Source organism: Euprymna scolopes, chromosome 23 (assembly GCF_053919585.1).
Source record: "Euprymna scolopes isolate OS-2025 chromosome 23, ASM5391958v1, whole genome shotgun sequence".
In the NCBI taxonomy this organism is placed as follows: Eukaryota; Metazoa; Mollusca; class Cephalopoda; order Sepiida; family Sepiolidae; genus Euprymna; species Euprymna scolopes.
The window spans coordinates 88,581,775-88,608,201 of record NC_136504.1 but is presented as its reverse complement, the minus strand read 5'-3'; the positions used below and the strand labels follow the sequence as shown (position 1 = coordinate 88,608,201).

The window sequence follows — 26,427 nt, the reverse complement described above, 5'->3', positions numbered from 1 at the left end:
TCAACGCATATTATCACATTACAGATACCCTCGTTAAACGTTAACGGTAATGGAATAGCTTTTTTATGCAGGACAGTTAACACACATTGCAACACCACGAGCAATGATTTTTCGATCTCAGCTGGTCAGCCGAATGGCGACTTCTAACGTCATGCAGTTTAAATCTCGTTGTTTAGATGACACGTAGACGCAGCTTATCTTTAGTCTTCTTTCTCGTTCTTATCACTTTATTTATTTATTAATAAAGATAGACCTGAAACTTATCCAATAAATGCTAGCACAAAATCATTGAGGATTAACAATGCTTTCTTGGATTTTATTGTTTATGTGAAATATACAGTATCATAATATCCTGCAACCATGGAGCACTAGGTGAACATGATGGCTACAATCATCATAGGGTATTATGAACGCTTTTACGAAACTGCCTGGTTCAGAAAGAGACGCGGAGGATTGTTTTTACCATCATAAATGGGTCTTCCGTGACTTTCCATCTATGACACAATATTCTACTCAGTAATCCTAACTTTCAATCTGTAATCTTTACTCTGCAATCTGTTAAGTTCTATTAGATGTTTCTACTATTTTCACATGTTTAATGTAGCCTATCGTTGAAAAATATCGTTTTAATATTATTTTATACGCACTAATTACACTATTATTAGGGATGATAATGACTAACTCTATGTGAAAGAAAAGATGTAGGAAGAGGGTTGGTCTGTATAGAAGACCTTTTTTTTGTAATTTAAACAGAATTAGAAAAGTGCATGATGCAGAATAATTAGTGCAATAAAAGACATGGAATAAACAAGCAACGTGGAAATAGAAACGAGGAAAGAAACATGGGAATGGAAACAGACATTTGCACGATTCATAAGAATTACAAAAGAAGAGACAAACGAAATCACTTGGAAATGGCTGCAAAAAGGAAACCTAAGCAAGGAAACTGAATCACTAATAACAAATGCGAAAGATAACGCAATTAAAACCAACCATATTACAGCAAAGATCGACAAGACACAAGAAAACAGCAAATGCAGAGTCTGCGGACAAAGAGGCGAAACAATAAGCCACATAATTGAATGCTACAAACTAGCCCAAAAAGAATATAACAAAAGACACGATCAAGTGAGGATAGCAGTGCATTGACAATCATGCAAACAACTGCATATTGAACACATAGAAACATGGTATAATCACAGACCGGCAGCAGTACCGGAAAATAAAAGTCACAAGATTCTATCTGACATGGATATACACCTGATAAACTCATACAAACAAAAAGACATGATGTCATAAGTCAACAAGAAAGAAAAGTCCTGCCAAATTTTATATTTTGCCGTTGCAGCAAACATCAGAGTAAAGATCAAAGAGACTGAAACGCAGAACAAATACACGAAACTGGCCAGAGAGCTCAAAGGAATCTGAAAAATGAAGAAAGTCAAGATAATATCACTGATAGTAGGAGCACTAGGAACAATATCGAAAAACTTTGAAAAAAGATGGGAGGGATTTGAATCAGAGGAATGGTAGAGAAGATACAACGGATTTTAATAATAAAAACTGCAGAAATATTAAGGAAAATCCTGGAATGTTGCGACTAACACCACACATAAACAGCACCTCAGAAACAGCTACAGATGTAAAACACAAAGGAACGTCGCATGGAATCGTGAAAACTGAAACTGTATAATTGTAAGATACCGTTCCCCACCTTTTTGTGTGTGTCACCATAAACGGGCGCCACAACAAATAATGAGGAGGGCACAGCGGGAAGAAAAGACCCAGGAGAGAAAGCACTAGCCAGACCTCCGCTGGATGAGTGCAAAAAGGACTGAGACCTTGGGGAGGCTTATTGGCACCCAAATTCCAGTGAAAACCAATGGTCGCCGTCAACGAAATCAATGGTAAATGGCCAACGAAATCAATGGTAAGTGGCTGTTGTGATAACACAAATTCTTTTGCAAAGGTTATCGGAGGAGGTGGAGATTATTGGAAGTTTGGGGAGACTTGTTGTCACTCAGACTCAAGGGAACACCACAAGTTGTTCTCAAAAAGCAATCTTTGATGGTGGTTTGTGTTAATAATAACATGTAATGGCATCTGCTTCTCCAGTTATCACAGTAAATAGTCGTGAAGGCTCAAAGAGGATATAAAGATCGTAGAAAATATATAACCAGACCTCCATTGAAAGATGCAGAGAGGAGTGTGACATTATTGGGATGGGGCTTATTGCCTCTCAATTGCCAGCGAAGACCAACGGTTGTTTCCAGAGAGAAAGTAATAAAACATTTGTTGCAATAATACAAAATGATCTGCAGCAATTGTTGAAAAGAGGCAGAGAGTGCTGAAAATCTGGGAAGACGTATTATCATTCCGACTCCAGGGAATACCACTAGTAATTCTCAGAGAGCAATCACTTATTTTTTGTGGGTGGGGGGGATTTCAATCGAACATATTCATTGTTTTGTTTTAAAAAAATTCGTTTCCACTTCCATTACACGCCCCTTAATAGAAAGTTATAGGCAGTTGTAAAACAGACTTTCATTTATTTTTTGTATACAATACAGGCATGATAAAATATGCGCTTGTTATACTTATCAAGGATGCATGCGAAGTCTTTGTGTGGAATCTTGTATAAAAACTAATCAATTACCGAATTTGGGACTGCGCCCAAAATGCTAGTCGCTCTCGTCCAAGAATCTCGAATTCCTGTTGCACCGAAGAAAGGAAATTATATAAATGTAATCGGATGTGCTTTTCTATGAATAAAACGTTGCTCGAATTACCATTAACCTTCGTCGTATATTATAATAATTGCATCGTATTCTTTTGGGGGCACATCACTATAATAATAGGACGTTATTAAATATTAAAATTTCTTATAGTTCTATTCTTACAGGGTTGTATCAAGTGACGCAAAGAATTGAAATTAGAATGCACATGCAACGCAATTCACTTTATATTAAAATGAAAATGAAGAAGGAAATATGTGTCATTGAAGAATGTGTCCCGGTGTATAATTTTTACTTGGCTACTTTAATTTAATTCATTTGTAATTATTATTTCCAACTGCGACCTTTAAAAAAAAACCTTTTTAGAGTTATTTGCCCTTAGAAACTTCTAAACATAAAAAAACAAACTCTCACCAAATCAAATAATTTGGTAATCTCAATAGCTTTCTACTCGGTTAAGAATTAGGTGTCGGAACGAAAACTAATTAATAAGGTGTCTGGAAAATCGATGGCATGAAGTCTGAATTATCTATTATGTAAAAAGAAAACGACTTAAAATTTCAACACATAAAGGTTCCATAGTTTCTTTGTTTTGTGTTTAAACTTTGAATGATACATTGATTCTTAATAATTTTTGAAACGAAAAGTTATGCGACTAAACTTAAAATGCTTTCCGAATTTTTAATAATTTTTGAAAACAAAATTATTTGACTAACGGTAAAGTTTTCCCGTATCTTTTAAGGTAGAAGTATTCGAGCAAATTCCTTAACTGAATGTTTAATTGATATTAAATGGACTTATGAATGTTCCTGATTGAGGAGTATTTCCGAAAAATTAAATGTTTGTTAAGTTTAGAAGGATTTCCTCTTCATTGAATGGGGATAGATTTTGCACATTGATCTAGTTGAATTTGATGGAGGTTCGACATAATTGAAACTTTAATTTTCTCAAGGTATTAAATTATACAGAAATGGTGATAAACTAATTTAACTTTCAGGTGTGCCGGGAGTGAATTAATTCGAAATTATTTTTGCAGTGATCTTTCAGGAAGAGAGTTACGTTTAATAATAAACTAATTACTTTGAAAAGCAAGTTACTTGACTTGAAAGGTGTCTAAATTTGAAATGACCTTGCTAATGATCTTTAAGGCGGAATTATCTTTGAAACTAAATTAAATGATCTGAGATGAATAGTGAGTTTTAAAAAGTTAATACTTGGATGATTTTTTTTTAATTTCATTGTGAAAAGTGGATTAATTTGAAATGAATTTATGATCTTTTGGGAAGAAAATTGTTGTAATAATAAATTAAATACTCCGAAATGTTTTAAATATTGAAAGAAAGTTTATTATAAACACAAAAAAAAGCTGGAGATATTTTCTAAATTTCGAAATGAATTTTCTATGATCTTTTAGGAAGATTGCCTTTAATAATAAAATCATTACTTTGGAAAGAAGTTAACTCATTGGAAATGTTTCTCATTTCGACATTTTTAATAAACTTTTGGGAAGTAAAATTGACTTTTAATAATGAATCAAATACGGGAAATATTTTTAAAATTTCACAATGAAAATTTAACGATCTTTTGTGAAAAAAGTTGTTATGAAAACAAAAAAAAAAAAATACTTTAAATGTGCTCTGAATTAAAGAGAAAGCTGATTATGATTGAAATAACTTGGAATGCGTTTGCATTGTGTAAACTAATTTTAATTGTGACCAAGGTGCTCCGAAATGATTTTTTAAAATATTTTTTGAAGTAAACAACATCGTTACACCCTATTTCATGGATTTGATGTATATCCAGGTTCCTGATTCGTTCATTTTGTGAAACAAATTTGCCCTATTCGGGTATTCCAACTCACAGAGCCTGAGAGTCCTTTTTAACTAACCCTTAAATAATATTACTATATAAAACTTAAAAATTAGTAAATATTTCGTAGTTGATGGTTCGGCGGCGGTCTCCTGGCTCTAACAAGATTAAATCGGTTTAGGACCTCTGACGACCAAAATACTGGCAGTTGAGAAACGTAAACCCAGCGAACAACACTCCCATCTAGGGAGAAAGGAATGGTGGGGGGCTGATCTGGACCGAGGTCTAACTAAATCCATATTGATCGGCGTGGCCCTCTCACCCGAGGTGAGTTCACATAACACTGGCTAATTAAAATAAAATAAACTGGTTGCTAAGGGGAACGTAAACGCAGTGGTAGTAGACCTTGTTTTTTATTTATTTATTTTTTGTATATTACAAGAGTAAATTGAATTATGTAGTATTCGGCGTGATAATCAAACTCGAGATGAAGTCACGTAACTCCGGCTTGGTTAAATACATTATACTGGTAGCAACAACGAGTAAATCCAGTGATCGAAACCATAACCGGACCTGTGGTTGTAAGGTATGTTAAGTTCGGATCTGGTTAAAATTCCTCCATCATTCTTTTTTTTCTCTGTCTCGATAGAGGACGAGGATGATTACCCTCTCTGGTATTTAGAGCAGTTTACCAACTGACAAAGAGCCTGGCGGAAAAAAAGAAATTGTTTCATTGAGTTCCTGACGGAGCGAAGGGCATGGAGACATTGATCGCAGATGGCTGACTGACGTACCATCCACGGAAAATTAGGGAGTTGTGAACTTTATGAATACTCATAAATTTCGGAGTACATAGGGAGAAATGCCACCCTATCATAGTTGGGAGGTGATTTGGTCGCTCGCGGTGCGATACAGCAGAAAAAAGGAGCCACAATGCAATTTCGATTTCCTCGACCACTTTTCATTCTGACAGCCATAGTGTGCGACGCATATTTTTGTCACTCTGTAAAACAGGGGGTGGGTGTAGCCCCAACGATTTCAAGTTAAGAGGTAGTTAAGGAGTTAGTTTACAAGTTCAAAAGTTAAAGGTTTAATTTAAACTAGTTGATTCTTTTGTAAAATATTGTAGTATATTTATGTGCCAAATAAAATAGTTAAGATCTTATATATTACAATTGTGCTGCGTGCCGTGTTATGTCTGCCTTAAATTTCAAGACGGTGCCATCATCAAGAAGATTCCAACCAGAATACCACCAGAGCAAGAAGTCATCCTGAGAGAGTGAGGGAAACAACCACACCCAACATCCCAAGTGTACGCTTACACTTTTCACTTAGACTAATAGACGTTTAACCGACAGATCGTTATGCCCCTACCATATTGACCGGTCATCGTGTTACAATCTGGTACCGTTTCCAGGACACTTAACATAACACGTGGGTCGGTCACGCCAATGACCGGCCTATGGTGTTACATATGAATATCATCGTCCAAATCTTTGTGATCATATTATGCTGTTGGTCTTCATCGCTGCCCCTGTTGCAGTCCGGGATTCGTTCTCGTCAATCAGCTGTTGAATTGAGGTATTCATCCTCAGTGATACATAGTCAACCCTCCCAGACCTTCAGGAGGATTAAGTTCATTGTTTAATGCCTCAGGCATCTTGCCAAAATATCTCGGCGGGGCTGATCGGGTATGCTTACAAGCCTGAATTCTCTGTATTTTTCGCATCTTCCGATCTTGTGTTACATCTACCTGCAGTTAAGGGATAGGGAAAGAAAGAAAGTGTAGATTCCGGACAATGCTGAGTAACACTGCTGGATAAAATATAACAGATGAAATCATTTGTAATGGCCGTTCTTAAACCGCAATCTTGTATATTCTTCTCACGCCGATGATCACAGTATTTTCGCACTGCAGCGATATTCACCATCATTTACGTTGCTTGTCGAATTTAAATTTAATTGTCTTTCAGTTTCGCCCGCACAAAGAACAGCGTGACGTTGATCGATTAGGTACAAGACTTGTATTCCTGCCCCCAAAACGAACCGTATTCAATTGTTGTCAAGAACATCTCTCCCCATTGTTTGCAATATCCAGGTTATGAGTTATAATACTCAACTTACTCCAAACGTTGATATGCCGGTAATGCAAAGAAAGGTGTTCCACGTGTTTTATTTCGATTTCTTTTAGAATGTGAATTTATTCTCTTACTATAGTTAGGCATACGTCTTTCTTTAGATATGTTCAGTCTCAATACTATACTGTTATTAGCTAAGCGGAAAGCTGTGACAGAAAACTTACAAAGAGATTTAGTATATTATATACAGTTGTTCTGATATTTGATGGGTTTGTTCTCATCATCTTAGCTATTAATATAATCGTCTGAATCTTTTTTTATGTCTGGTGCTACCGGGTCAGTCTGTATGAAGATACCGACTGTCTTACATAAAATGCAGCAAACGTTAATGTTATTATTTAATTAGAATTCATTATAGGATGAGTATTATTTATTAATTTTATTTATTTTGGACTATTATCCTAATTTTCTTAGTTGTTCTTCATGACGTTTTGGACAACTATTCCTCTGGCCTTCGTCAGATAGTAACCCGTACGGGATCAGAACTCTGAATCTCCTTACTGCATTCTCAGTAATTACTGCCATCCGTGGTTGTTGTCGTCTCACCACGTTGTTTGCTAAGTAAGCCTCTGGCAGACGTTGGGTCGGATTGAAACCGCTATCTTCAGACAATTTTCATCTGGAACCGTAGAGATTCAACGTCTGAATCTTTACAGTTCTAGGTGAGAATTGTCTGAAGATAGCGGTTTCAATCCTACCCAAAGCCTTTATTCCATTTCCTCACGTTAAAAAACCGACGCTGGTGTCTTTCTCTGTTCCAATAGGAACGCACCCAAACACCATAAATGGATATTAGAAATTTAGGAGATTCGGACGCATATAAGCTTTTTTTTCACACCGATTAGATTCTGCATTGAATGGCTCGAAAGAGAAAGATATGCCGTAAAACAAAGCAATTACACCTACCTCCATGAATAAATATTTGGCAATATAAAGAACTAGAAGCATATAACCATTTTTTTAATTACTGGATTCTGCATTAAATATCTTGAGACTGATATGCCGTAAAGTAAAACAAACAAAAGACCTTTGTGATCGTACACTCATGTTAAGAAAAAAAATCGTGCAATGGCTGTGCACAAGGACAAAAATGGATTAAAATAGTGAATGACAGATGCATATTCATGTTTTGGGGCGTGATGATTCTCACGATGAACCAAATAATGCTTTCATCTCGGATTGCTTATTATATGTAACTGTGGAGTAGGGGGGTGATATACCGTAAGATAGACAACAAAGCAATCAGCGGCGTAAAAGATAAAGAGATAATGTGCCGTGATTCCATGGCCCGGAATAAGATAATACAATATTTATAAGCTGTTTAACCCGTGGCTATTTTCATCATTCACCTCGTAAATGTTGGAAATGAAAGATTGCAAAAATCTCATAATCGAACACGAGATAAGAGTGGATTCACTGATACTCAATCCTCACTTTATCTTTTTCTATTCAATACGGGGCCAAGCAGAAAATCAGCGAATAATGCCAGAGAGTGCAACGTTGATGGAGAGCGCACGAGTCTCTCTGTGTTATCGAATATTTATCGAAGTTTGGAGTAACCGCTTAACATAGATGGTAAATTCATAAATAATGCTTCATTGACAAGTTCAAAAACAAGAAAGATTTGCAAAGTTTTGCTCTTTTTTATACTGTTCTTGCTGTCTCTCTTTCTATATTGACGAAGAGAGACGACGGGAAAAGAATAATTCTATAATTTAGAGCGTAGCTGGTGATTTAAAGTAGAGAAAGAGAAAAGAAAATCGAGAGCGAAAAAATATGAGGTGGTAATGTCTGGGAAGATTGTATTATCATAAAAGAAAACATACTACACTACCTGCCCGTAAAAAAAAGGTTGAAAGTATATCTAATTGTCTACATGATCACGTGACATAATAGGTAATAGTTCTGATTAACAATCATTTCTATTGGCAGTCTTCTAGAACTTAGAGGTTTAATTCCACTAGAGGCCATAATAGCTAATGATGACCTAAAAATAACACTTCCACTCCGCTACGACCGATAGAATGAAAACACTTCATTCACGTTGATAAAAGAAAAGCGTTAACTTCGAAATTACGTATAGGTTCTGTAGTTAGAAATAATGATTCCTAATTTCGAAACTATGGAGGCCGGATTCTACATTACCCGAAACGTGGCGAATATAATAAACGACATCTGATTAGTAGTTTGACTCATCCAATTTTACTATATATTAAAAATTCTTATCTAAAAAACGCGAAATATAAACGAAAATTATTATACTTAACTCAAGTTAATCAATGTTTGTTTTCTTATATAGTTTAATCACACAAGTGTCTGCTTAATTATTTCTCAGGTTTAGAACTGAGTTATATTTAAATAATTCCATTTTTATTGTTATTACAAAACTATGATGTTAAACGACTTATAAATGTAGCGATACCATGGAACTCTCTAGAATCTATCTTTTTTTTTCTTTGAGCACAAACGTGCAAATCTTTGTTTTGCTGAAGTTAATATCAACTTCTCTGTAAAGGCAGCGTTTTCGTTTGATAAACTGCTCGCACTGACTTTCATTCCATATGTAAAATCGGAGAATTTTTATCGGATCTATTTCTAAGGTTCCTGCAAACATGGCTGGATCATTCTCCAGAAAGTATCTGTCTCCTTCTGCAAACCTCTACCTATATAAGAGCTATACAGTTTCTAAGATTGAGCAATGCTGCCATATCCGAGATAGAGACATTAAGAATATTCTGTCATATTCTGACAAATTACAAATATGTGCCCAACAAACTTTTTTCGTTGGAAAGTTAAGTTTTTAGACGTTCTCTATTTATCTTTATTTTTGTGGAGATTCCAGATCTCATGAAAATCCAGCTTCTCGCTTTTCATCAACAACGTCCAGGTTTCTGGTTGGCTGGAGCTAATATGAACGTATCTCTTACGACCACCATTGTAAGCATTAACTTTCAGTTTAGATCTAAAATCCAATCAGTTAGAAAAGTTGTTAACTATCCGTTCCAGGTGTATCGAAAATGTCACTTATTCGACAAGAATAATACGTATATGATTCAGACACGAACCTGGTCGGGAGAAACGAAATCACGTTCGATTGTCGGAAATAAAATATTGTCATAAATATAATAGTTTATTGATTCAAACCCACCTGCAAAGGTTATTCTATCAAGAAGAGGTTAACTGCAGAGTGAAAGGCCCTGTTGCTATAGAAATGGCAGAGAGACGTGATTCCAAGATGGATTCGTGGATGTCACAAGTTATATAAACTAAAACGAAATTGACATGGATAGTTACTTAATGATTGGATCCGAGTAAAACTACTTAGTCAGTTAATGTGCGTCATTCTTTCTCACTAAACACCACATTATATTCGTACAAATCAGCGTTAGTTATTAATTTAAGTACAGTCGAAATACAATACAGTTGATAAAAGAATGATTGGATAAGTCTCTGACTTCAGAAAATATCTGACTTCTGATGCAATTCTCTACATATATAAGAGTCAGATACATTGCTACCACATCTGGATAGGTTACAGAATACAGTACGTAATCCAATGAGAAGGGTCTCTTCTGTCTCTGCAGTGAATTTCTGCTGAAGACGTTTCTTTATCGCTATTTTCTTGGAAGGTACTCAAATGAGACCTAATCTTTGATCCTTCTTGTAAAACATTCACAGCGATATCTTGTCTTCTAATCAAAACCGCAAAGACATATTCTTTCGTTCTACCGTATGCCTTCCATTAAATGTAAATGTCTATGAAATGAGTTTATTTCCAAAACGACCCCATTTATAGAACACAATGCAGCGTGCTTGATCCCCTAATGGCTTCACCATAGACATCTCCAAATTTAAATATATGCCATCAAATTTTACTTTTTGCTCATTATTTTCAATGTGCTCATAATATTCAACTGATCATATATCTATTTCATGAACCCTTATTCCCGAGTAGCTTATCATCAGTGAATAAAAAACTATACAATGATATGTCCACATTACGTTCATTGCTCATTGGCAAGTGTTACTTATAATCGCTACGATTAATCAGCACACCTTATGACTGAAAAACAATAGAAAAGAAAAGATAACCAACTGCTGCTATGAGTTATCTACACCACAATATGTTTACGAAATATAAACAACACAACTACTACCAAATACCTCAGTTCGTTTCGAATTTTTTTAGATGAGGATTGCCAGTTTGTATTATTTGGACTATTAAGAATACTGTTCTTATCTCGGTTGTTATTCTCACAACGTTTTGGCCTATATAACCTCCGATCTTCTTTAGGTACATATTGTCAAATCCTAGAATAATTATTGAATTTCGAATGGAAATCTTTATTTGATCCACGGATTACTTAAGATTTCTACCAGTTCATAGCTAAAGAAACGAGACCAAACCAGCTCCGTAATAAAGGGTACCGTCTGAATTCTATACTGATTGTTGTGTTCGACAAGATTTGCCTACAGAAGGTTGACGGTTACATCGGCAAAAACGTTGTGAAAATATCATCCAAGATGAGAACAATGTTTGTAAAAATTAAAAAATGCACTAACATGTTTATAATAAATAACACTAATACATCAGTATAATAATAGACCACTTTGTTAAATATCTTGTATATACGTTTTTATGGAAACTGTTCTAGACAAGGCCAGTTGATGTAAAATTGAATACTGACAATCGCAAATACAGAATCTACTTATTGAATTCTGTCTTAAAAAGACCAAAGTGATACGTAGAAGGGAAAAAGTCAGCAGAAAGAAAGTTTTACAAGTCTATAGTTCCTACAAAGAAGCTATTTTAATAGGTAGTTGTACGAAAACGAGCTTTAAAAAATGCATTGATGGATACCACTAGACATACAAGTCAATTATCACGTGATGACACCCTAATTCGGGAAGCTTGGGGGGTGTGGAATTACCTTTGAGCTATTATTACTCCAATGTCCACTCTTACATAAATGTGATACCTGACAATGCCTCATGAATTTGTTAAATAGAATTTCTCCTGGTCACGCTTGAGCAAATCATTCGCCTCCTTCATACGAAACCCACCTTCTATCTCCAAATTAATCTATTCACGCCGTTTTTTTTTCCTTTCATTTTTGCTTAACCTAATTCCCAATTTTATGAAATATACACAATTCTTCTCTGCATTTAATGTTGAGGCATTGATATGGATGCTTTGGGATGTGGCGTCGCCCCTTAGTTTCAACTACTCTCAGGTCCACTGCAACCTGATATGGTAGTGTTTGTCTAGATCGCATTAAGTGGGAAATAGAAACTATCTTTCACAGACTACACATTTGTTTGCAAAATAAAGTCAACCATAAAATCAATTCTATTTTCAGGTGATGTTTGGTTATTTGTAACTATTCCAATCCGGGATGTCAGTTTAACAAAATTTTGGCCAATATAACCTCCGACCTTCTCTAGTTGTGTTGTATTCAACTCAGTAATCTTTACATAATCTCGAATTTAACTCTTTTATTAAATCTACGTGGGTAAATATTGTTCTCATTCTATCAGCCATGATCAGATAGATACGTAGCACATGGGAAGGTGTTGTTAAGTAATAATCAGTTTAAGCTGATAGTCTTATAAAGGTTGAAGTTTCAATTTCTATTAAAGGCGATCCTAATTTTAAAAAAAAGGAACTTAATTAAGTAATCTTCCTAAGAAAAAATGAATACGATAGAATTTACTAAAAGACAAGGTTTTCACCAGTCAGATATTGGTAAGCTAAATTCACTATTTCCGATATCGCCAAACAAAATCGACCGGTATTATTTTTATTAAACTGTGTTTGACTAAGTAATAATATTTTCAGATATCTTGCAATAAGTTTCTGCATTTTAAAATCATACGGTAAAAATAGATTTTCTTGCATTTGGTAACAGGTACTTATCGCATATTTTTTCAGTGCGGTAAAAATAAACTTTCTTGTATTTGGTAACAGATATTTATCGCATATTTTTTCTAGACTGATATATACTGTAGTATTGTTTAACGTTATATTTAATATATATATCATGCTTTTAAGCTGGATACTCGTAAATCAAAACTGATTCATTATTGAGACAAGTACTATTTATTAAGTTATTTATTGCGGACTATTATCCTCATCTTCCGAAGTTGTTGTTTCACGATGTCTCGGCCTTCGTCAGGTGGTAACCGCGACGGGATAGGAACTCAGAATCTCCTAACTGCATTCTCAGCAATTACTGCTATCCATAGTTGTGTCGTCTCTTCAAGGCCAAAAACGTGGTGAGACGACAACTATGGTGGCAGTAATTGCTGAGAATACAGTTAGGAGATTCTGAGTTCTTATCCCGTCGCGGTTACCACCTGACGAAAGCCAGAGGAATAGTTGGCCAAAACGTCTTGAACAACTAAGAAAGATATGATAAAAGTCCGCAATAAATAAATCAATAAACAATACTCATCTTAATGAATTCTAATTAAATAATATATACTATTCGGTACGGACCCCACCAGGGAACATCAGATAATGAATAAACGTGGATTTATAAGATCAAAAACTCCAACCTTGATCAACCTTTGGGGTCCGTGGCGCAGTTGATCGAACCGTTGAATCTCTACGGTTCGAGGTGAGAATTGTCTGAAGATAACGGTTTCAATTCTATCGAACGCCGACCAAAGGCTTACTTGGCCAAAACGTGGTGAGACGACAGCAACTACAGCTGGCAGTAATTGCTGAGAGTTAGGAGATTCGGAGTTCCTATACCACCTGATAAAGGCTAAAGAAAGAGTTGGCCGAAACGTTGTGTAACAACATCTAAGAAAGATGAGGAATAAATAATTAATGATTTTGTTTTGTTAGGCTCGTGTCGTATCAGTTTGCACAGGAAGCCAAGGATGACAAAATCGTCTACGGCAGTAGAGTGCATAGCACTGAGTGGAAAAGACTTATGAATGAATATGGCTTCATCGTTTACTTAGTGAAATTGATTTCCAGCAGAAATCGCCTTTAGTCCGAACCAAACACAGAAACTGGATGTGATAATGAAGTGAGTACGGTGATGGGGGCCCTTATAATTATTATGATTAGTGTGAGATCACCCCTTTAGCATTAACCTGATATGCTTCATGATTCAGTATCCCAACTAAAAGCCAAATAAAGATTATAAAAATACACCCTCGGATACATTTGAACAAGATGTTCTCATCAACTTACCCATAATTCCGAAACCTATGTTTGCTAGTTTTTATTACATATTTTCTGCCTTTCCTACTTCGCAACTCTGATAACAGCTGAATCTCTCTCTCTCTCTCTCTCTCTCTCTCTCTCTCTCTCTCTCTCTCTCTCTCTCTCAACGTCTTGTGTGAAGAGAATAGTAAGCAAACCTTAGGCTTGTTTTATACAGTCTCGTAAATTTTGCTTTTCTTATTTTGTTCTATTTGAGCGATGTTTCTGACAAAGGTGAATAATTGCTGTTTCCTGTATCTGAATATATCCATCTCATATTAATCGTTGGCTAGTTTTTATCTTTGAAGTAATATATTTTTCCTTTGGCTCCATACATGAAGTGGCATGATGCCTTGTACGGAGCATTGCAATAAAAACGTGTACAAAACTGCATCTGGTGACGAGGTCTCAATTTAAATTCGAGTTAAGTGTTACGAACCAATTACTCAGCATCAGTAATCCAGAGTGGCAGTATCTGTCTAAACTGTATCCGTATAAATTATAGTTGGTTTGGTTGTTTTATGTCACGGCATATCAACCCTTTTCAGATGTTTAATGCCAACTCCAGTCATTTTAGTAAACATGTTTATGCTCCAAGTTTTTTGCATCTTCTAATATTTTTTCATGGTGTTTGGTGCGATTGTTTTAAATTGGGGTTTGTATTACTATACATATAGATTCGAAAATAAATATTATTAAAGTCAAGATAAGTTACTTTTCTACTTAACTGGATACTTTTTTGTGTTTTTTATTTAATGTAACACGTTTATTCAGTTCGAAAAACATACAGGGTTTACTGATGTATTGGAAAATTTAAAATGGCGCCCGATTTTCTCTTGAAAATGGTAAGTTTGGGAAAATGAGTTAAAAATAAGAAACTATACACAATACTGTTAGAAACGCACCGAATATATGTCAGCCTATGTCACGGTAATATATTGAGCGAGTTTCTAACAGTATTTTGTATAGTTTTCTTATTTTTAACTCATCTTTCTAAACTTACTGTCTTCAAGAGAGAGTTGAGCGCCATTTTTTAAAAAATTCTGGACGATTAGCAAGAAGATCGCAAGTAAAATTTCTTTAGTCTTTGTTAACAATTCAACCGAGGACTGACCCTAATATAGTTTTTTTTTAATAATTTATCTATCGTAGTAGTTACATCTTTATGTTTTAGATAATTCGCATTATTAAAAAAGACGGTTTTATTTCGTCATGACCTCATAATTTGTTCCATGTTTTAATGATCGCTGTGACGCAAAAGATAATGTGGCAATCAGCTTCCTCCAACCGTACCGATCATTTTTCATTTCTGAGCGAGCTACTCAATGTCAGCACGGTTTACTCTTGGCTGTTTTCTTCCCCCCCTCTCTCTCTCTCTCTCTCTCTCTCTTTTGTCTTTATTCCAGTACAGTTTCTTGTGGAATTGCCTATGCGAGACCTGGTGAAAGTGTGACATGGTCGTATCACGCCAATATCTTATTTTAACAGTGGTTCATCATATGGTCTGACTGCTTGGATCAGCCTGTTATTCACTTTCTTATTAGTAATGGAATGTAACGTTTTTATTTATGAACTTTTTACAAGTCAAGTGTGAGTTTAAGTAAACCAGTAGTTCGTTAGATTGATCATGTGACGTGATTTTTTTTGTGAAAAATGGTAGAATAAATGTAGCTGAACTAGGTTGAACGACAACATATGTAAAGCTCGGTATTCTAAGCTTATTTTAAGGCATTTGTCCTAATGTTCAATGTATTCATAATTTCGTTGATGTGTCTGTATGTGTGAATTCGTTCCATATGGTTTTGAAATCGGCTGGGCCGATTTTTTTTTAATTTCACACGAATATATTTTATGTGCCTGGCAGTGTTCCTTTATGGGTTTTGTATCAGGATGTCTAGATGATTATCGATAATCGATAATTAAAATGAATAAAAACAGACGATTTTGACCAATGTAAACACCTTACACAGCCTAACATCGCAAGTGCCTTTGAGAAATAATAATAATACACAAGACGAAAGGCCTGACATGTAAAATCATGTCAGGCCTTTCGTCTTGTGTATTATTATTACTTCTTAAATGCACTTGCGATGTTAGGCTGTGTAAAGTGTTTACATTAGTCAAAATCGTCTGTTTTATTTTATAAATAAGTTGTTTGATATAGCAGGGACGCGTTTAAAATAAACGTTTCTGTTTAGAGCACAATTGAAGCATAATACTTGACTTTTGGATCTTAAACTTTTATTCAAGCCATTATATATGAAAAAATAATTGTATAAAACCAATAGTAGACTCTCTGCAGTGCAATGTAAACTACAATGTATTGTGGACTAAGTCACTGCGGAAAGGCATGTGAAGCGTCTTCCCGATGCACTACGATGGATCCCCATCTAGAGTAGGCAATCAATCAATTTGATTTTAAAATGGACGATTTCATCGATTTTGATGATAATAAAAATTTATGCGAGTGTGAAACATTCGTTGATCATATTCAATCCCGGGCAATGTCGGATCTCCCTGCTAGTAACTTATAATCCTCATTATGAATTCACATCTAAGAGATTTCGAAACATAAAAATGCATTTATATACGTCTGAAGCTACACAGTTTTCTGATTGTTCTTAAAATGCACTTTATCGTACTTGCGAAAGTTTTAAGCGGAATAAAGTTTAAATACTGATTTTTTTTTTTTATACAAAATTGCAAGAATTCAGTATTACACACTTGGACATTCAGCCGTGATTAGAGTGTAGAATCCTGTTCGGTCTTATGGCCAATCGCCTGAGACGGCCTCATTAGAAAACGCCGACGAAGCTGATCAATGTCATTTTCTACTCTCCAGAATTCACAATATAAACTAACTCCGCCACTTTATCAGTGAGAGGGGCAATAAACAAAATATCCAACACGGAATTTTGATTTTATTTGCTTCCCACTGCAGCAAGTTTGGCGCAAGGCCAGAAGGTTGGAAATAGTTCTTAATAGACAACATTTTGGCTAGCACGACAAATAACCATAACCGGACCAGTGGAAATTCTCTTGTGAGTGCGGCCGAGGAGATCGGTAATAAACCTTTCCTGAAAAAGAAAAGATAATGCCGGGCAGTATGATCCTTCTAAGAACGAGCCCAGTCGTATCTCACTCTCACAAACAAAGTTCTGATGGTGCAGGTCTGTACCTTGGTTGCAGGATACCTTTCAAAGGAAGGGTTCCTAGATGGTATGAAAATGATGGCCGACATGGAATGCGAGTCAAATTCAATCTGATGCTTCGCCACTAAACAATAGAATGTACTACAAATTTCCATTGGAAAACAAATCTCCAGGTAATCATCTATAATGAATTTGATAATTTGAATACTTTTCAGTCAACTAATATCGTTACTCTTCGAATTACTGATCTCCTGACAAAAGGAGAGTGGACATGTAAATTACCGTTCTTCCGTTCGTCCATTGGTCTGTCCGCACTTTTCTCAATTATCCGGGGAAACTGCAGTTGCCCCTCTAGGGGTACCTTTCCAGTTAAAAAATGACTAAAATTGACACTTTTGTACTTATTAAAAAAGTAATGCCTTGGATCTTTATAAAACTTTCTGAAAAGTTGTAACTAATTGATTTCTATATATTTTTGTTTGTCTATACTTCGCAATAACTCTTGTGTGTGCCCCAGAGGCTCTTTTAGGGCTAATAAAAACATTCTATTTTGGGACTATTTTACTATGTTTGTCCAAAATTTTCTGTGTATGTCTATTTAGCAGTTGTGCATAGTGCTGAACTCAAATTTAAATATGTTAAGGCCTTGGGGACTTTTGGGCCTAAATAGAGACGGAGCAAATGATGGGCTTATTTTTTGTGTCGTGCAGAACTCAAATTTACATATGTAGCGGCCTAAAACTGCATCGTTTGTTCCTTTTGACCAGGATTAGTCATTTTTTATGCCTCGTTCACTGTGCACTCACGGGGAACCATGCATACTTTACGTGTTGGAATATTGAAATCTAATTAGCATTATATAATATTTTTACAATACATTACACATAATAATACGCCAAGGCATTTTATATCCGTACGTTATCACCATTCACATACATTAAAATATTTGTTTGGTAATTAATCTGATGTCGCTAAGATAAATTATTCTGATTTTGCTTGCTTTGATATGACATACTCCAAGATTAAATTATGTCGTCCTGCCAACTAAAAGAGTACGTTTAAAAAAAAAGAGATTCGTTTTATCAATTAGAAGATTGTTTAGCTGACAATTATTTTTTATGGTGAGAAGACAAAAAATAGTTATTGTCTTTTTTTTACAAAAGGGGCATCACTTATCAAGGCCCGAAGGCTACTCGAGGATAACGGTTAATGAATGTAAGGTTGTTGTGTAGTAATCGATAATGGTATGAATTGGACAGAATTAGGATTATTTCAGGGGACGGCTCAACAAGAACTTGTTTACATTAGACTTGAATGCTACCATATTGTAATCAGCCGAGAAACAGGACAGGGAACAGTGTTCCACAAACTGGGCGTTGTAAGAAAGAAGCTTTGGTCATGGAATTTGCGTTTAGATTTAGGCACAGATAGAAAATGGGGAAAATTATTGATAAAGGCTATAGCTAGTCGAGTGTTTTTTGTAAATGTTTGGCTACTGGTGAGCATAAATTTAAGGGCAGACAGCATATAGCATTTCGTTCTTTGTAAGTATTTTCTTTCTCTATTTATAAAACTATAAAATGAGAAGCAAAAGTATGAATGCCACAAACCGTTCTACTCGGTGGATCACTCGTCTATTAATAATGTATTAAATAAAATGTAAAGATATGAATTACATAAGAAATAACACGTCTCATTGCACGGGTGTTTGGAGTTGTATGTTGAGCAATAAAAAAAAGTCATTTTTTTTTACTTTTACCTCTATTATGATCCCTTAACATTTATTGTTTTGGCTCAAATCAATTTATAAAGTTTAATCCATGTCCAAAGAATATATATATATCTAAAATTTCAAGTGTTTAGACCTAAAATTGTTGGAGGAGTTTGGTAGAGTTCTCAAAGGTCAAATCGTTGAACTTTGACCCATTAAAAGCCAAATTTCTGGCCGAAAACCGATCAGAAAGATTTTCCCAAATCTCAGTACCCTGTGTATCAAATTTCGAGTCTGTAGACTAAAAATTGACAGAGTTATTGCGTAGGGAAATGTACACAAACACACAGATACACACACACAGACACGTTCACTTTTATAGATATACTAGAAGTTCCGCCCGACTTTGCTAGGGCCCTATGTACTGTTCATAAGGTTATGTGCATATATATATATATTAAAAAGTGTGCATATGTAAAGTAATGCCCTTCTCTATAACAGTCTTTCTTCACTACCATAGAGAAAAGACAGACAGATATTTTCATTTTTATAGATACACTAGCATTTCAGCCCGGCGTTGCCCAGGTGTATGGAGGTGTATGTTGAGAAAAAAAGGTCAATGTTTTTAAATTTGACCCGTATTATGACCCCTTAACGTTTATTGTTTTGGGGCTCAAATCAAGTTATTAAGTTAGATCCATGTCCAAGGAACCTATATCTAAACTTTCGAGTGGTTAGACCTAAAATTGTCTGAGGAGTTTGGTAGAGTTCTCAAAGGTCAAATCGTTGAACTTTGACCCCTTAACTGCGAATTTCTGACCAAAACCCGATCACATCGATTTTCCCAAATCTCAGTACTCTGTATATCAAATTTCGAGTCTGTAGACTAAAAATTGACAGAGTTATTGCGTAGGGAAATGTACACAGATACACAGACACAAACACACACAGGCACGTTCACTTTTATAGATAGATAGATAGATAGATAGATAGATAGATGATATAGATTATATAAGATTATTTGTAAATGTGTGAATTGCATACATTTTACAGTTATTCATGAAAATAACGATAGCGCAGAGAAAGGCTTGCAACATCTCTTTTGTGGGAAAGGGGTTGCAGTGAAGATATAAAGGGCATCACCTATTAGGTTTCGAAAGCGGTTTTGAACTTTATAAAGGCAAACCTTAAAAATAATTAAATTTTTACATGAAAATAAATAAACATGGAAAAGACATATTCGCTTATTTATTTAAAACGATATTTACCTGACAATGAGAATTCTTTTTATGGGAGAGAAAGAGTCATAAGTAATTCGTAATTAATTTTTTAAAAACGACATATTTGCAGTAAATAACACAATGTATTATGTAGAAAGCATCGTGGAATTTTTGCACGGATCTCATAGTCATTTAATAAGATTTTAAGTACACAGTGTTCTATTTGCTTTAATGGTTCTACTTAGAGAGATTATATGATAGACTAATAAATGTATAAAATAAACCGAAAAAAGTACGAATTAAATAAAACTTAGTCTCGTCATAAGTGACCTTGTCCTCTACTACTAAAACGTGTATAAATTTATTTATTAGTAAAAGCTTTCCACAGTTATTACAAAAAAATGTATAAAATTTGATAACAATTTTTTTTAAGTATAGAAAATATGTAAATCTATGAATTGAATAAATCTTATGTTTCATAATACTTATGGAGTTCCTCTACGGCTGAAAATAACTGTATAATGACCGTATCGCCATGATTTCCTAGTTATTAATTCATAAAAACGTCTGTGTTTATCAAATAGTGCTTAATAACAAGTATTGCTATATTACTGTATAATTCTCTACATTCGTAGAAGTATTTTTAATTCCATTCTCAACCCAACAAGGCACAGTGCTACTTTGATGAAGGGGGCTACTATCAGATACATAAGTTGCAGGGACATTATGTAGGGAGTTGAACAGAAAGATGTTTATTCACCTTACACTTGCTAGTACAGTTGGGAAAGCAGGAAACCGGAAGGGAGTTCCAATGTCTAGCAGTTCTGGGTAGGAAACTATTAGAGTAGAATGCTTTCTTACGTCTAGGGATCTCTACTGTGTAGGGGTGGGATTTTGTTGCTTGTTGGGTTTGTCCGGGGTATTTACGTCGAGGGCTACAAGTGCTTGTAGTTCGTCGGAGCATCCGCCATTAAAATACTTGTAGAACAAACAGAGGGATGCAACATTTCGTTGATGTGACAGAGGCCAAAGCTTGGATTACATTTCAGGGCCGATCATGTTGGCGGCCTTCTTTTGAATCCCGTCTAAGAGCGAGAGACTAGTAGCAGATGCACCAGCCCAAATGTGACCAATTCTCCATATATGGGCGAATAGTGGCCTTGTAGAGGTACAGGATACTTTCAGACGTAAGTAACTTTCTATCACGGTAGACAGAGAGCACACTTTCTCGCAGCGGCCCTGACAATGCTCTCGATGTATCTGCTCCAATTCATGTTCCTTGCGAACGTTAAGTCGATGAGTTTGAAAGAAGTACTTTCATGTAATGTGTCTTTAGACGTAGCTATTGGTACTGGAGAAGGTTTCTTGTAATTATTTAATGAAACAAGTTTAGTCTTGGTAGCATTGGCTATATATTGTACATATTATTAGCTACATATGTGCATGCATGTTTCAGTTGTGACTTCTCTTGAAAGTAAGTTTCATCATGTCACTAGTGTTAACTCGTTTCAAGTACAAATAAATAAATTCCATGTCTCGTTCGACTAAGAGTTTCTCCTTTGTTAGGACTAGACGCCTGATGATGATGGATTTCGAAAGAAATTACAGCTGAAACATGTATGCACATATGTAACCAAAAATGGTTGTATGAATGAAAAACATTATACAATGAAAATATAAATGTATGAATTGGATAAATCAAAGTTTGTTTAAAAGTAAACTCTTCCTTAACGAATATAACATTATATAAAATGATATTTAAATCTATGAATTTCATAAGTCACACACCTCAGCCTATTTAAGGTTCACTTAAATATAAAAAAAATGAATTGCAGCATGAAAACAGATACTACACTTTGATCTAGGCCCGAATGCCAAGAAGGATAAAAGACACCCTTTTTTTCTATTTAGAGTTACTCTAATAATCACAAATGTATGAAACAGCATTTAAAAGTATGATTTAATAAAAGTGCATGAATCTTTAGTTAAACAGCTCAGTTAGCTATTGCTGTGCTAATTTCAAATGTATAAATAAAGTCGAAAAGTATGAATTGTATAAAGTTAGCCATGCATTAGTCAATGTACCCGGTGATTTCATGTTGTACTAATTACAAATGTATAAAATAAACTTTTAATATATAAACTTAATAAAGTTCTCGTTTGTCAATCTCTTCAGCGATCTTATACTAAACTACTTATAAATTTTATAAAGTACATGTAAATACATGAATTGAAGAGTTCTCGCATAACTTAATCTATTTAAAGAGTTCGTCCTCTAGTAATGGTAAATGTTTGAATAAAATGTAAATGTATAAATTACATATATCTTACGTTTTCTTAGACTTAGCAGATCTCGCTCTAATAATATGTATGAAATAAATTAATAGTATGAATTGAATAATGTTTTCGTTAGTAAATCAACTCACAGAGCTCCACCCTTACCTAATTAAAAATGTATAAAATACATGTATGAATTGAATAAATTTCTCGTTAGTCAATGTACACTTAAAGATCTACCTCTACTATTTAAAAATATTTAAAATTAATGTATAAATTGAATAAAGTCCTCGTTGTGCAATCTACACTTAAAGCATCATCTCTGCTAATTACAAATGTATGAAATTTGTGTATGAATTGAATAAAGATCTCGTTGGTCAGTGTAGATTTAAAGTACCATCTCAACTAATTCAAAAATGTGTGTAAAATCAATGTATGAATTAAATAAAGTTATCCTTGGTCAATCTACACTTAAAGTAGCATCTTTACTGATTAAAGATGTTTAAAATTAATGTCTGATTGAATAAAGTTATCTTATAATTGTTCAATCTACGTAGAGAGTTAATGTACAATAAACATAATAAATAATATCCAAATGTATGAAATTATTATCTCTCATGTGTTGTTCTACTAAACAGCTGCTTTTCTTATAATAAACTAATGCGTATAAACAAAATACAGCTCTATTCTCATTAGGAACTAATTAGTAATTATCCGCTAGTAGATCAAAAATATATGCATTAATATGTAAATGGATAAACTGTAAACTTTATAAAGTTTAAGAATGTTGGTTTTCGTGTGATATTTTTCATGTCTCGGTCTAATTAACGGCTGCTCCACTATGAATCATGTATAAAATAGAATGCATAAATAAAATACAGGGTTGTCCTCTTTAGCAAGTAGTTAGTAATGACCCGCATGCTAAATCAAAGTTTCTATGCATTAATATGCAAATGTATGAATTGCATAAAGTCAATATAGTTTAAGAATGTTACTTACTTCTTGTGTGATACGACGCTTCTTTTAGTATCTTCTTGATGTCGGATTTGTTATGGTGCTCGTTAAAGGTCAGATGCCATGGTCTAATTTTATATCTCTCCTTCCAGAGTACATAAATGCCCTCCGTCTCGAAGAAACACTTGGACCTCATAACGTTTGGAGCATGGCTACGATCATGAAATATTAGCCCAATTTTGGTCCAATTATAATACCGTGATATCGTGTAAATGAACTCGCCAGCTTTTACGTATGTTCCTTGTATCCGGGTCAGAAGTTTGTAGTCCCTTTTCTTGTTTCTGAAGGCAGTGACCAGCGCACCAGCACTGAGCAGAGGAATGTTCCAGACGGGAGAAAATCTAGCGACGGGGGCCACGGCGTATTCACAAGAGGGTCCCAAAAAGACGTGTGCTCGTTTATTGACCTGCATGTGCACAGCAGCCAGGGGTCCGTAGGTGTCCGAACACCTGGAGTCGTTCGTATTTATCTGTAAAGTATATCCGGGCAGCAGGTTGGGATCTCTTTCTACGGTTTCAATCGCGTATTCTATGGCCGGAAGTGTCCTGGGAAGTGAATAGGGGTAGGAGTTTTCAGCTGGAAGTATGACTCCGATTTTGACCACTTTTTTCGGGTCAACATTCTTGTCGACTGATTCAGCACTTAGTAAAACGAAAGGTAACGTCCAACTGACCAGAAAAGAAACCAGCAAGGCTTGACAAACGAACATGTTGAAAATTTTGCTTTCGAGAAAAAATAAGGGTTGATTACCTGCAAAAACTGACGTGTTTATATCTGCATATATATATATATATATATATATATATATATATATATATATATATGTATATATATATATGTATATATATCTACGCACGCATATTATAGATTTACATTTCGAAGATATGCGACTCGCATATTTTAACGACAATATGTTGTTTGTGAACAACTAGAAAGAAACTTACGAATAAAAAGGCAACGAGAGCCGGTCGACGAATATGCGTGTGTGTAATATGAGTGCGCACCTTTGTGTGTATGTGTGTGCGCGCGACGCAGAAAAGTGTATGTGTGTGCGAACTGTAAACGTGTATGTGTACGCGAATTAAAGAAACAATCTGGACCATCAACATGTCTTCTAAGCAACACTTTCCTCGTATCGCTTCGCTTGGTTTCACAAATATATACCAAGCCTTTATTAATTCACAGCCTTGCGTGTCAAAGTTTAGTTGACAATAATATACATATACTTTATATATATATATATATATATATATATATATATATATATTTCTTTATTTATACATATATTGTAGTAATATAGGACTATATGTTTATTTATATATGGTTATAGTTTTATATATATACATACATATATATATAGGATAATGCATCTAAATGTAGATGAATAAAATTATATATATATATATATATATATATACATATATATATATATATATATATATATATATATATATATATATATATATATATATATATATATATGAGGTTGTGTGTATACATATACACATGAATACAAAGCAGTTATGGATGTACTTGCGCTCAATTATGTAAACAATGTCACATATCAGGAATTGGATTGGCCCATTATATGAAGAGCTAATTCGCATATAAACAACCAATAAGAAGCGTATTGTATTCAGGTGAGCGGTGTTGTAGAAAAAAGAATATTCATCACATGTCGGTCGTTAACTTGGTTCAAAACAAGCACAATATGCGTAGTGTATATATATATATATATATATATATATATATATATATATATATATATATATGACCGAGAAAGACAGACGGATGGAAATAGTCTCTAGACACAGAGAAACAAGTAGGAGAGATATGAGAGAAATAAGGAAAGATTTAGTTTAATAAATATAGTAGTATTAGTTGCTATAATTAAATGGCAGTGAAATTAATATCAGGAAAACTATATATATATATATATATATATATATATATATATATATATATATATATATATATATATATATATATATATCGGGGGAGATCAAAAAAGATGAAAGAGCGACAGATTAGATGACTAATCAAATAAGTAACGTGTGGTATTGCTATGTAAACTGCCCGAATTTTCTTAGCAATACCATACGTTTTTTTTTTTTAACTATTGGTATTAAAGTATAATTACCGATTTCTTTTAAAATATTTTACACACACAGATATATATATATATATATATATATGTGTGTGTGTAAGTACACATATATACATGTGCGTGCGTATATGCATATATATGTATGTATATTTTATGCAAATAGTGAATATTTTTGTAAGAACTTTATTTTAAATATGCTATAAGGACATGTATCGCCCCTCTCTTACTATTGTGATATATATATATATATAAATATATATATATATATATAAATATATATATATGTGTGTGTATATATAACTATATATATATATATGTGTGTGTGTGTGTGTGTGCGTATGTTGCAAGAAAATGTTAAGCATATATTTTTCTGTAAGTAGTTGGTCTCTTTTTGGTGACTACGTCATTTTTTTTATATGCGTCAGTTCAATTCCAACAAAAGTTCCGTCCATCGTTCGGATTAGTATTTGGGGGGGGGGGTTAACATCTGAGTTTGAAATAGCAGTTTTGTTTGTCTGTCACCCTTAAGTTTAAAATATTATTTTTCGTTTGTTCGTCACATTATAAGTTCCAATTAGCATTGTCATCAGTAAACGCTCAAATCAAATAGACGTATGTTACGAACGTCTGTTCGTGTTTTCTTTTGGAAGCTGATCACTTTTTTCTTCAAACGCGAAGGTTTTCTCTATCCGCGTGTGACACTTTCTATTACAGCTCGAAATGTTTTGCCTGTTTCGACTCTTTTCTCCCTTCCTCCTCAGAGTGGTTGTTGAGTAGCGTCGGTTTTATTGATTTGGGAGATGATAAAAAAAAATTGTAATCCGTTCATCCTTCATTTATTATTATTTTTAATTATTATTATTATTATTTTTTTTTTCAAAAACCCAAATCTATGTTCAAAGGCGTCGCATTTCTGATTGGACAAGTTTTCCTTTTACGGTCGAAGAATGATGGGGATGACCAGAAGGCAAGGGGAGAGTGCGGATGCCGGGGATATCGAGTGTATATTGTAAACACGGCGGACATGAAGTTATAGTAACAGGTG

The 26,427-nt window shown here is 34.4% G+C and overlaps 1 protein-coding gene across 1 annotated transcript in view; it reads right to left on the bottom strand.

Moving 5' to 3' along the window:
- LOC145246047 (atrial natriuretic peptide receptor 3-like) overlaps nucleotides 1-24,016 on the bottom strand; it is a 250,184-nt gene extending 226,168 nt beyond the window's left edge. Inside the window, exon 1 of the mRNA XM_080107888.1 lies at nucleotides 23,261-24,016. Within this exon, the coding sequence (XP_079964014.1) occupies nucleotides 23,261-23,984 (724 nt within the window). The 5' untranslated portion in view covers nucleotides 23,985-24,016. The remainder of the gene's footprint in view (nucleotides 1-23,260) is intronic.
- Between the last annotated feature and the right edge of the window lie 2,411 nt (nucleotides 24,017-26,427).